This window comes from Nyctereutes procyonoides, unplaced genomic scaffold (genome assembly GCF_905146905.1).
Source record: "Nyctereutes procyonoides isolate TBG_1078 unplaced genomic scaffold, NYPRO_anot_genome, whole genome shotgun sequence".
NCBI classification, from domain to species: Eukaryota; Metazoa; Chordata; class Mammalia; order Carnivora; family Canidae; genus Nyctereutes; species Nyctereutes procyonoides.
Window position 1 is genome coordinate 6,158,028 of NW_026575041.1, and position 13,428 is coordinate 6,171,455.

Here is a 13,428-nt window from a genome sequence, read left to right on the forward strand (position 1 = left end):
ACTCTCAGAAAAACAGTATCAACAACATCATCAAAGTGACTTAATAAAAAATTAAGTGTTTGTGTGTACTTTTCCCATTCTTTCTCCATCTATTTTTTTCTTTCTCCATCTATTGTCTTTATTATATATAGTTCCATTTTCAAAACACATAGCCATTAAAGACTACACATTATTTCTCATATCTGACATTTAGATTTAGTTACATGTAACTAAAAATTTAATGCTTACCTAATAGTCTTTTTAAAATCTTATTTTGCAATAGTTTTAGACATACAGACATGTTACAAAAATAGTTCAAGTATACCTTCACTGTTTTTCCTAAAGTTAACAACTTATATACTCATAAATCAGGAAATTAACACTAGTAAAATACTATTAATACAACAGATTTTATTTAAATTTTGCCAGTTTTCCCCCAATGTCCTTTCCATTTAAGAATCCAGGTCTCATTTTGTTCTTGTGTTTGTCTTTGTCTCCTCCAATCTGTGACTGTTGTTCATTCTTCCCTTGTTTCTTCTGACTCTGACACAGTTACTTTGTAGAAATCTCTTAGTTTCAGCTTTTAAATGTTTTCTCAAGATTACAGACTGTATATTTCTGACAAAAATCCCACAAAAGAGATGCTTGTGGATTACATCAGAAAATCAGGATGTCAATGCCTTGATCATTTAGTTAAGGTGCTATTGGCTGGTTATTACACTGTGAAGTCATGATTTTTCTCTTTGTAACAGGTAACTATCTTCGGGAGCTACTTTGAAATTATGCTAATATTGTTTCTCCATAAACTGTAACCCACTTTTAGTATCTGTCAGAGATCTTGTCTGCAACAATGATTACTTTAGTGTTGCCTTAATGGTGATTCTGTATTTCCCTCATTCCTTTACATAATTAACCAATATTTGTCTGCAGGGAAAGCTGTCCCTTCACCTCTATTTACTTATTTATGTAAATATATACTTATGTAAGTAGAATTCATGGACATTTATTTAAATCCATGGTTTAAAAATCTATCATTATATAAATTTGTAGCTAAAACAGTTTCTGCTTTTATTTTTATTTATTTATTTTTAGTTTCTGCTTTTTTTAAAAAAGATTTTTTATTTATTCACTTGAGAGAGAGAGAGCACAAGCAGGAGAGACGCAGAGGGACAGGGAGAAGCAGATTCCCCACTGAGCAGGGAGCCCAATGTGGGGGCTTGATCTCAGAACCTGAGATCATGACCCGAGCCAAAAGCAGACGCTTAACCATCTGAGCCACCCAGGCGCCCCAGTTTCTGGCACCTGTGTACTACTGATATGCTCAAATTCTTTTTTGAGCACATCCTCAGTTTCCGGCATTCTATGATGCCCCAGGCTCATCTTGTATTCTCCCAAAATTGATTCTCGCCAGAACCAATCTAAGGAGCGCTGGTTCCTTTTATTGGAGAATGGTATTTTGAAATAATCTAGAGACTAAGTGTGCACATTGCTATTGGGGTATCATTGTTCTTAGATTCCTCTCAGAAACAGAGGTAGGAAACATATATATGAATATTAAGCCAAAAAAATGAACACATTTACTTGTATTTTGATAGCACCCACCATTGATACTATGTTATTCATTTAGCTATCTGAAGTTCATTCACTTGAAGACTTCTAAAACAGACCTTAGATTTTGGTCAGTTTATCTGCAGTCTCTATTTGAAAGCCAGTTTGGCTGGACATAAAATCCCTGGGTCACATTTTTGTTGCCTTACATACATTAGGGCATTTTCTTCTATCATAAAAGCACTGCTTTCAAATAGAGTGATCGCAGTCCAATTCTCTTTCTGCTGTAAGTCATGTGGTCTTTTTGTCTGGATAACTGAAGCTTTTCTTCTTTAAATCCCTTAAAATCCTTTAAATTTTACTGGAGTACGTCTTGAAGTTGGTTGTTCTGGGTTGATTTTCCAAGGTATATAATGTCTTTTCAGTATGCAGTCTGACAACTTTGTTGAAGGAGGAGGTTTTATTAAGCATAGATTTTAGTATTTTTGTCTATTCCTTTGCTTTTTTTTTTTGTGGACCCTTGTTGGATTTTCTTTCCCATCTTCAAATCCTTATTTCCTTCTATCAAATCTTTATCTCTCTTTTCATTTCTTTTTGATAAAAAAAAATACAGCTTTCCATTTGCTATTTTGTATAAGCACTAATTCTTGAGTTTGTTCACTCTGACATTTCTTCTCTATTTGTGAAAAATCTTGACTCTTCTCAGTTCCACCTATGAAGTTAGAATTTTCACAGTTTGTGGGAATGTCTTTAGGATAAGTTTTCATTCTCTACGGTGATATTTTTCTGCTTCTCACTTTCTTTTGTTCTTATAATCCTATGGGATCTATTTTGATGCTTTTTAGTTGCCTTTTTAATATCAAATAGATAGTTTTTCTAATTTCATAGCTCTAGAGCTCTCCATCTGTTATTTTTGTGAGATATTCAAATTTAAATGATTTACTTAATGAGATGAACGAACTCTATTCCTCTTTCCTACTTTTATTTGAAGCTTCTTTTTTGCATGCCTATATTGTCCCTGTCCTACTTAATTTGGATCCTATTCTTAGCAGTTTGGACAAAGCTCAGTGTGGAGTTTATTCTGGAAGGGAGGTCTGGCTGCAGAAGTTTGAGAATTCCTAAGACCCACAGTACCCGAGAGCTCCTTTACAACCTTAGTTTCAGCTATTGTCTATAGTTTTTCATTTCTACCATTAATATGTTCCTTTAATGAAGGAATTTATAGACTTAAAAACCATACTGCTACTTTCCAAAAATTGTGGCTGATAACCTCAATTTTTTCACTAATTCAAATCACAAAAACTTAATCAGAACGTTAATCTATCATGAGATTTCAACAGTTAATCTAATCATGAGATTTCTTTTGCTTTTCTCCTTCCTTCCTTCCCTCTCCAATAAGCACAAATCGTTCACATAAGAAGTAACATGGTCAAAAAAGAAGTAACATGGTCTGTCCTATTGTTCCTGGCATAAAAATAAAAGAAATGCAAACTTCAGTGTAATTTGTCCTTTTTGCTGACTATTCAAGGCAGGCTTAACATAAAGAATGATGGTGACGATAAAAACAGTACATTTTCTTTTATTTTCATAAAGAAAACTATGTAAGATATCTTAACAAGGTGACAATAACATCTGTATTTTATCTGCTCTCTCTATACTTTTCTGTAGTGAAACAATATTTAATGTAGTAGGGCAGCCTGAGTGGTTTAGCGCCGCCTTCGGCCCAGGGCATGATCCTGGAGACCTGGGATCAAGTCCCACATTGGGCTCCCTGCATGGGGCCTGCTTCTCCCTCTGCCTGTGTCTCTGCCTCTCTTTTTTCTTTCTGTGTCTCTCATGAATAAATAAATAAAATCTTTAAAAATATATTTAATGTGGTAATATAAAAATGGATTATTTTCTGCCCTGTACAAGGACATTTTAAAATCCATCCATAAGTTTCTAAATTAAACATCCATATCATATCAAATCATTTCTTTGAAGCTGTTAACAATGAGTATACACCCCTTCTAAGAAGGGGTTACAAACTGGCCCACAGGGACCAGGCAAGAAAACATAAATGAATAGAAAGGGCTGACAGGTAAGAAAAACAAAAGTTTGAATTATAAGTATATTCTGTTTTTACTGAACGCAATATAAATATGTATAATGCTGGTGATTATGTTTTAAAATTTAAAAACCCACTAAAGTTTTATTATTTCATTTCTTAATTCATTTTCCTTTGATCTGGAATCAAAAACTGGATCATTTTTTCCAGGAGCAGGGGCTAGTCATTATGACAATGTTGGATCTAGTACTTACTTAGCACTGTTACATGTAATACAGAATTTAGCTTTGAGTCATTTAATAGAGAGTTTACTAATATATATTTCATGCCAATAGCTGCTGGTGAGCGCGAAGTATTAGCAAACACTGACAGAATTTTGTATACAGGGAATCTACTCTCAGGATTTTCACATAATTTTTATTATAATTGAACACCATCATTATTTAGTTTTTAGTACTATAATATTGATATATATTATATTGATAGAGTAGAATAAAGAGCTACAGGATAAACCCAAATTTACTAGTATCTAATACTTTAGATACTTCAGTTTAGGCAAACTGAACAGTATCAATTTTTCTCCTTAAATCTGAAGTCAGAGAACCTATTTCAGAATTCAGGCCATCATATCCATTTCTGGATACTAACTACAGTCTTAAGAAAGTGGGCCAGATAATTTCGTATCTACAATTCCTATTGAATCAAGTTCATGAAAAATGAGTGAATCAACTAATAAGATTACAATACTAATAAGTATTACAATCAACTAATAAGATTACAATACTCAGTGTTTCAATTGTATTGCTCACCTGAGCCTTTGAGAAAATATGTGTTAAGATATAGATTTTTAAAAAATCCAAATGGTATTAAAAAATCATAAGCCCCCTTCCCCCAAAAGGCTTCCTAACAACAGATCATGGCTTAAGCCATCTATGGGCCACAGGCTAAGAACAGGTTTTCTCCTCTTCCTGAGAACCTATTGGTTAAGCTCTGCTCTCTTGGTAAAAAGAACTGAAATGTCAGCCAGATCTCACTAGACAACAGTGCACATGTTATTGATAACCTCTAATTGATAAAATGCAGGTAGGCAGAAAAATATATAAATACATAATGGGGATACCATACTTGGGCCTCTCCTGAATACAGCAAGGACCACAGAATATATGCCTATACACCTAAGACATACTGGCTTCTATGAAACATCAGGCTTTTAAGACAAAACGGTTCCTACATCTACTCAACGTGAGCCCCATATACTTGGCTCCTGAAGTTGTCACCTAGGAGAAGATAGTTCCTGGATGGCCATCCAGACTGCGGCAAAGCCTACATCTGTAGGCCAGCTCCTACTCCTGCTGACAAGCTCTGTCTTACAACCATTTTAGTAGACTGATGCCAAGTATGATCTGTAGTAGTCTTGTGAATCTGAATGCTTAGCTGAACTGAAGACCACTCCTGGTGGGCACTGCAGATCAAGTCTCATAGCACAGAAAAATACTGTATTATGTAGTTCATTCATTAGGCAAAACATTGATTCACCTATGAGTCAGGCTTTAAGAGTTTATCCAGTTCAAAAGGTTAATTACCATTACTGTGACAGATTTCACTTTTAACTTTTTTATACAAAGAAACACAAAGATAATGACTTCCGTTTTTTTTGTCTTTAAAAATGATATGTCTTTACAAAATGTCATTATCTCAAATTTAAGCTTTGTGTCAGGTATTATGATCATAATAGCCAAAGGATGATCATATCTAAGTAACTTTTTCTAAATATGACCTGTCTACATTTTTTAAAGATTTTATTTTTAAGTAATTGCTACACCAAAATGGGGCTTGAAGCCACAGCCCCCAGATCAAATATCATATGCTCCAACAACTAAGCCAGCCCAGTGCCCCTACATTTTATTTAAGAATTTCCTTTCAATACACAAAAAAGCCATCTCTTAAAAGTTGGGTTCATTAAATAGGAACCATATCCAAATTAGCTCTCATCATTTAAAAAGATTAATCGATACTACAAATTAGTCACTATAGGTAATATTATTATCTGTGCTTTCATCAGCTAGAATAGAAAATATAACAAATGACTTGACTTCTTGTCCCATTTGCTCCTAGTAATATTCACAATGAGTAAGAATATCTGCAATTACACTTATGTATATAAATGCTCAGTCTAGTTGGACACATTTTTTAATGGATCCCAAATTCAACATTAAAAAAAAAAAGGTTTTGATGCACAAGTACTATTTTTTCTTAAAAATCTATAGCTGGGATGACTGGGTGGCTCAGCGGTTAACACGTCTGCCTTTCAGCTCAGGGCATGATCCTGGAGTACTGGGATTGAGTCCCACATCAGGCTCCCTGCATGGAGCCTGCTTCTCCCTTAGCCTGTGTCTCTGCCCCTTTCTCTTTCTGTGTCTCTCATGAATGAATAAATAAAATCTTAAAAAAAAAATCTGTAACTGCTCATCAACCACTGAATAATATACGGAATTGCTGAATCACTATATTGTACACCTGAAACTAATATAACATTGTATGTTTAAGTACACTGGAATTAAAAAAATGTATAAATGCTAATCTTAGCATTAGGAAACAAATCTTAATTTGTTTAAATTAAATTTAAACTTAAATTTCAGTTCTCCCCTTGTCCCTCCTAATTTTTCTGCCAGGTATCTTTTCCATTACTCATATTACTATGGGATTGGTTCATAATATTACATGTATGGACTGAATTATGTCCCCCCTAATTTCCTGTCAAAGCCTCAATCCCCATTGTGACTGTATCTGGAGATAGGGTTCTTAGTGAAGTAATTATTGTTAAATGATATCAAAAAGGTGGAGCCCTAATCCAATAGGGCTAATGCCCTTTTAAGAAAAGGAAAAACAGAACACTCTCTCATCATACACACAAACAGAAGAGGCCATGTGGGACAAAGAGAAGGCAGCTAATTCTAAGCCAGGAAGGAAGCCTTCACCAGAAACTGAGCCTGTTGGCATCCTAACCTGGGACTTCTAGCCTCCAAAACTGTGAGAAAATAAATTTCCATTGTTTAAGCCACCACGCCTGATATATTTTGTTATGGCAGACAGGGCAAACTAAGATCTACATTACGTTATATTATTTTGCCATGGTGAATTTAAGTTTTATATCAAATATTGTGTTAGTAATACTTTACCTATTATAACTGTAGATATATTCTTCACTGCCTCCTCATTCTTTCTCTTGTTTTTTCAATATTTGAAAGACCCATGAATATAATAATTTTTTTACTTTATATCGTAAGAAAAACAAAATTTAAGTACTAAGCTAAGCAACTGAGACTGAAAGCCCAATATTTGGGGACGTGAGAGAGGATTAACATAAATTGGAGAATGCAGATTCTAAGGATAGTCAAACCTTCCTCAGTTACAGCCCATTGTTGATAGGCAAAAATAATGCTTCATTGTTACCAGCTCTTCTAATTTCCAATTTTAACGGTTAACAGTAAATTCAAAGTAAACAAAACCCACACATGTGTGAAAACATGTTTCCACAAAAATCTGTACATGAATGTTCACAGTGGCATTATTCGTAACAGCCAAAAAGTGGAAACAACTCATATGTCCATCAACTAATGAATGAATTAACAAAATGTGTCATATCTATCCGAGGAAATATTATTCAGTCATAATAAGGAATGAAGTGCTGTATTAAGGAATGAAGTGCTGTATGAAACATGTTACAACAAGGGTAAACCTTGAAGGTAAAAGTGAAAAAAAGAAACCTTCCAAGTGAAAGAAGCTAGACACAAAAGGCCCTCTATCATATGATTCCATTTATACGAAATGTTTAAGACAGGCACACTCAGAGATAGAAAGTAGATCAGTGGATTCCATGGGTTAGGTACAGGTAAAAGCAGCAAATGACTGCTTAATTGTTACAGGATTTCTTTATGGGGTGATGGAAACGTTCTATCAATAGATGGTAGTGATGGCTGCACAACATTATGAATATATTAAAAACCACCGAATTGTACACCTTAAAATGCTGACATTCATCTATAATTAAAAACAAAACAAAAAAATGAAACAAAAAACAAAGCAGCACTGTACAAACCAAAATAAACATATTTTCAGGCCAAATCAGTTTAAAACTGCCAATCTATTATTTCTATTCCCTATTAAAAATTCTCAAGTGATATTCTTTACCCATTCTACATATAGGCAGAAGTGTATGATACAAAAGCTAACAAAAGGAAAGTCTTTTTCCAATTAGAAAAAAAAAAACTAAAGGTCAGGATTTCCCCAACTTTATTTTTCCCCATACAAGGTCTTTTTTTTTAGTTTCCTAGTCTCTTCTAAATTAGAATATACAATATCTAACATGGAGTGAAAATATTTATTAAACTTCTAGGTAGTATACCACCTGACAAGATATCCTGGGTATTAAACAGAGAAGGGCTTAAGTTATACCTAACACTGGCTTTGAAATCTATCATCTATCACAGTCTGAGAATAAGAAGTCAACAAATATTTGAGAGCTTCAAGCTTGGTAGTATGACTGACCCTAATATAAGTGAGGAAAAAAGTAGTACTAATTAAGTGCTAGTGGAACTTAGAAAAAGGATTAAGATTATGAGATTCAAGATGGCCCTGAATAACTAGAATTTCCAGAGTGGACGAACAGTATCTCAAGGAGATAAAAGCATGATAAGTATATAGAAGGAATGGTCAAGACAGAAGGAGATAATAAAGGCATCTAGATTATCTGGAACCAGTGATCATATAAAAAACTAGTAGGAGATAACCGTAGAAATATAGTTTGAGGCCACACTGTGAGATTCTGAATGACAGTTTAAGAAACTCAGACTTCAATTTCAATTATATCCGAAATTTAAAAAAATCTAATTATTTAGTTGGTGAATATTTTAAGACCTATGATGCCATCTTTGAATCTCTGCCTATGTTTATATGTAATACATTTCTTCTTGGCACTTATACAAAAAATAATTTTGCTAAGGTTGGATACAAAGCATGGCAACTCAACTAACAAAGAAAAAATTATTTTGGTTGCAAGAAGAGGTGTAGCTGTTTTATTCTTTCTCCAGTTCCTGTTTATTTTTTCCCTCCTGATGTCTGATTTCCAAATATCCCTGCTTTCCCTCCCCTCCCTGCCCAAGGGCAATGTTTGTTTACATCTGAAAGTAATAAAAATGACTTGGTCTTGTTTGGAACAGAACCAATAACTACACCTGAGAGGATGGAGTAAGAGATGGGGCTTTAGGGGCTGAATAAAATAGTCTACTCCCACAGTATGTGTTACTGCAGCATCTAAAGCACAAGAACTCTGACCTGGGCAGACCAAAGACTGCCCAGGTGAATATCGGGTGTGCCAATAACAGGCTGTGTGACCCTGGGAAAGTCACTCAAACCTCTCCTTGTCTTGCTTCTCTCATCTGAAAAAATGAAAACAAAAATGAAATACTAATGTCATAACTAACAGAGTGGTTGTGAAGATTATAGGACTTAGCACATGTAAAGCATTGAGAACAGTACTTGATGCATGGTCAATGGTATGTGTCAGCTATTTTATTCACAAAACAAGGATTTTAGTCTGCTTACTGAAGTCTCATGTCTAAAATGGTGTTTAGCAACAGAGTAGATGTACAATAAATTTTTCCTGAATGAATAAGAAACATTTTGCTGTTAGAGTAAGAGAAACATAAGAGACACTATTTCAAAGAGAAAGGAGAAAACTAAAGAGGGTTAAATGTCTTGCTCCTCCTCTTACACTACTTTTTAAAAAGATGTCCTTCCCCACAGACTCTCTTAACTGTGCTGAGTGTTAAAATATCAGCATTCATTGAGGAATATTTCCAGAAACAGCTGTCTGAAAGATTTTGCTGTATTTAAGCCAATACAAGGTTAGAAGGAAACTGCTTCAATAACCTAGCTATTCAAAGTGTGGTTCTCTGACCAGCCACATCAGCATCACCTAGGTCCTTGTTAATTAAAATGGCGTATCAGCAGCCTCACACAAGACCAACTCAATCAGTGTCTGCATTGTAAAAAGATCACCAGGTAAATTGCATGCATATTAAAATTTGAGAAGTACGGCCCTAGACCACTCTAGCTGAAGACCATGGGTGATACAAGGACTAGGGGTCATCGCTAAACTCTGACACTTTATTATCTATAGGACTTAGGGCAAGTTTATAAACTTTCCTATTTCCCTCATAATGGAAATAATTAACAGTAGTAGTTCCCTCAAGGTACTAATATGATGATTAAGTGAACACGCACCTTTGGTGGACTGCAAAGTAACATGACTAGAGGGAAGGTAAAATGGTATGTCAGATTCTCAAGCTACCACGGCAGGGCCCAGCAATACCACTTCGAGGTATATAACCAAAAGAAGTGAAAGCAGTGACCAGAAGATATTTGTACACCCATGTTCCTAGCAGCATTATTCACAAAAGCCAAAAGGTGGATGAAAGCCAACTGTCCACTGACAGATGAATAAAACAAAATGTGATATACACAGACAATGGAATATTATTCGGCCTGTCATTATGCTCAGTGAAATTAGCCAGTCAAAAATGAATAAATATCCTATGAATTCTTAGATAGAAGATTCCTAGAGTTATGCAAATTCACAGGGATAGAAAGTAGAATGGTGGATGCCAGGGCTTGGGGGTTGGGGGGCAAATGGGGAGTGAGTATTTAATGGATAGAGTTTCAGATGGGGAAGACGACTCTGGAGATGGCAGTGGTGATAGATGGTCACAATGTGAATGTACTTAATGCCACAGAATTATATACTTAAAAATGGTTAAAAAATAACTTTTATGTTATGCATATTTTACTACAATAATAAGAGTGAATTTAGTGAAATTTCTTTGCATTCCTAAATTAGTAAAAAATATGCTATGATGATTTGAACACTTTTTATTTAAGTTTTTAAAATATTCAATATATGTTGAGAAGAAAGTACTCAATGGCTTTTTGATTCTTATTTTTCATTAAAGAAAAGAAAAATCAGCCTTCCTCTACAGGAAGACTTCCAATTTTTCAAATTGAGAGAATTCTAATTAATATAGTTGGAAAAGGAGTGGAAGAGAAGAAATTACAAAACAAAGCAAAACAAAACACACAAAAAAAAACCTTGTTTAGGTGCTTCTTCCTCCTTTTTAGTCTCCTCATCCTCTAAGCTGGGACTTTCCCGGGAAGAGTTGTCCTGTTGGCTAGAGTTTTTCAGTAGCACAGGATCAATCTGTGCTTTCAGGAGGGCAAGAGTCTCAGCCAACTCGTTTCGATTTCTAAATAAGGGAAAAAACAAAACAGCATAAAAATCTTAATTCTGCTCTAAAGAGATTTCAAAATAATACCTATTAAGAGATTAAAATTAAAATAGAAAAACATAATTAAAAAACATCCAAAACACTGGTACATCTCAATTACCTTGAATTTAAGTATTAGGAATGAAAGCATATTAAAAAAAATTTTTTTAAAGATTGTATTTATTTATTCATGAGAGACAGAGAGAGAGAGAGAGAGAGAGAGAGAGAGAGGGGCAGAGACACAGGCAGAGGGAGAAGCAGGCTCCATGCAGGGAGCCTGACATGGGACTCGATCCCTGATCTCCAGGATCAGGCTCTGGGCTGAAGGTGGCACTAAACCACTGAGCAACCCAGGCTGCTCAAAAGTTGGATAATTTTTAAAAGTTCTATGCTCTTTAAAGAGTATAAAATCAATGTAAAATTTCCTTGAAGCATTTTTTTAAACAAAATGATTCACATTCTTGATTCATTTGTAAATAAGAACTCTTCCACCTACAGAAAAAATATTTGATGCTGTTATAAAATTATGATCCAGGTCTGAGTGATTATAGCAGTCAGCTCTTATAACACAGTTCAAAAACTTAAGAATTTAGGAAACTGTATGTTGTTCCATCAATTACAGTTTACAACTGCAGGAAGGGAATTCAATTTGAATAAAAAATACAAGAAAATCCCAAGTAAGGAATATTTAACCTATCAATTCTCTATTTTTACTACTTAGACCAGAGCTGTGTTAGATGGTTGATTTGAATGCCACTTACAAACAAGAAAGCTCACTTGGATATTTCTCCTTCTCAGATAAGCAATGTGTAACAGTGAAGAGAAAAAAATGAAACCCTGGACTAAGAGTTGGAAGTCAGTTCTGGATCTGCCACTGAGTTTTTCAACACCATGATCTTCTCATCTGTGTTGTCAAAACACTGTGCATGCACCTCTAATCCTATGTAGCTCCAATTCAGATGAAATTACTTCTGTTCTTATCTGTTATTCCACACATGTCCTCTATCCTGTCCCCTTCCACTTCTCTCCCAGCTAACCATGGTGAGAGCAGGGACACTACCTTATGAATTATGAAGTAGACTTGAAGAAGTATGAATGAATAGAATCCTGTTCCAAACCTAGATGACTCTGTGCCCCTGGACAAGTCATATATCTTCACTAGGCTTCAGCTTATCTATAAAAGAGAGGATTCACTCAAATGTTATTAAAATGGCCTCCTGGGCAGCCCCGGTGGCTTAGCGGTTTAGCGCTGCCTTCAGCCCAGGGTGGGATCCTGGAGACCCGGGATCGAGTCCCATGTCCATCCTGGTTCTGCATGGAGCCTGCTTCTCCCTCTGCCTGTGTCTCTGCCTCTCTTTCTCTCTACGTCTCTCATGCATAAATAAATAAAATCTAAAAAAAAAAAAAAAAAAGGCCTCCTAAGGAAAGTAATAAAATTCCCACTGATGGACACCTTTCAGAAATGACAACCATTTTGTCACTACGTATGGGAGTGAACACACAGGTTTATCATATTATTAATATTGAGTATGGGAATGAATTCATAGGTTACACATATTATAAATAAGATGAAGTTTTAGAATTTTAATTATCTAATAATAGGAGATCAGATTAAGATTAGATGCTCTTTCAGAATCCTCTCTGGTACTGCCTCCACTTCACAAAAAATAATATTAAAACCTAGAGACAGGGGTGCCTGGGTGGCTCAGTTGGTTGGGCATCTGCCTTCTGCGAGGGTCATGATCTCAGGGTAGTGGGATCAAGCCTTGCATGGGGTTCCCTGCCCAGCGGGGAGTCTGCTTCTCCCTCTCTCTGTTCATGTTCTCTCCCTCTCTGTCTCTCTCAAATAAATAAATAAAATCTTAAAAACAAACCCGAGAGAGAGAAAAAAAATTATTTTTGGCAAAGTTCCTATTTCCTACATTACATCAACTTCATTACGCCTTCTAACCCAAGGCTCTATCCAATTAATGTTATTACTTCTCTTAGTATACTGAGAATTCCATATGTAAAAACTGCCTCAACCTTCTTGGTTTTTTGGAAGTCATGCTGGGAACTGAATATATTGAAGTTGTTCACTGTATCTATTTTAAAAAGTTTCCAAACATTAAAAGAGAACCAATACTGTTACAAAATCCACATCAATTACTGGAGTAAGAAACAAAGGAATTTAGCAGAACTCCCTAAAAAGCTTTTAACCTAACTACTGGGTTAACATGCAAGCTTCATATAGTCATAATTATATGAAAACAGAAAACTGCTCATCTTTGGAGTTCTCCTATTTTGATAAAACAAGATTTAGTATGCAAAATAATTTTTTAAAGATCCTATATTTGAACTAGTCAGAGGAGATTTTTATAAACATATTCAAATTATGCCCCAAATTCTTACCACTATCTACAGGAACTCTTAGAAAAGACTTTGGACACTAACAACAATTCCGTGTTCTGCTCTCCTTCTCTCCATTGCTGGCCTTGTTTGCTCTAAAACATTTCTTCACTCAGGTTTATTAGATACATCCCTCCAAATTAC

At 35.1% G+C, this 13,428-nt stretch overlaps 1 protein-coding gene across 1 annotated transcript in view; it reads right to left on the reverse strand.

Moving 5' to 3' along the window:
* The window catches only part of RSF1 (remodeling and spacing factor 1), a 158,727-nt gene that overhangs the window by 49,839 nt on the left and 95,460 nt on the right, over positions 1–13,428 (reverse strand). Inside the window, 1 exon segment of the mRNA XM_055320465.1 lies at positions 10,721–10,875. Within this exon segment, the coding sequence (XP_055176440.1) occupies positions 10,721–10,875 (155 nt within the window).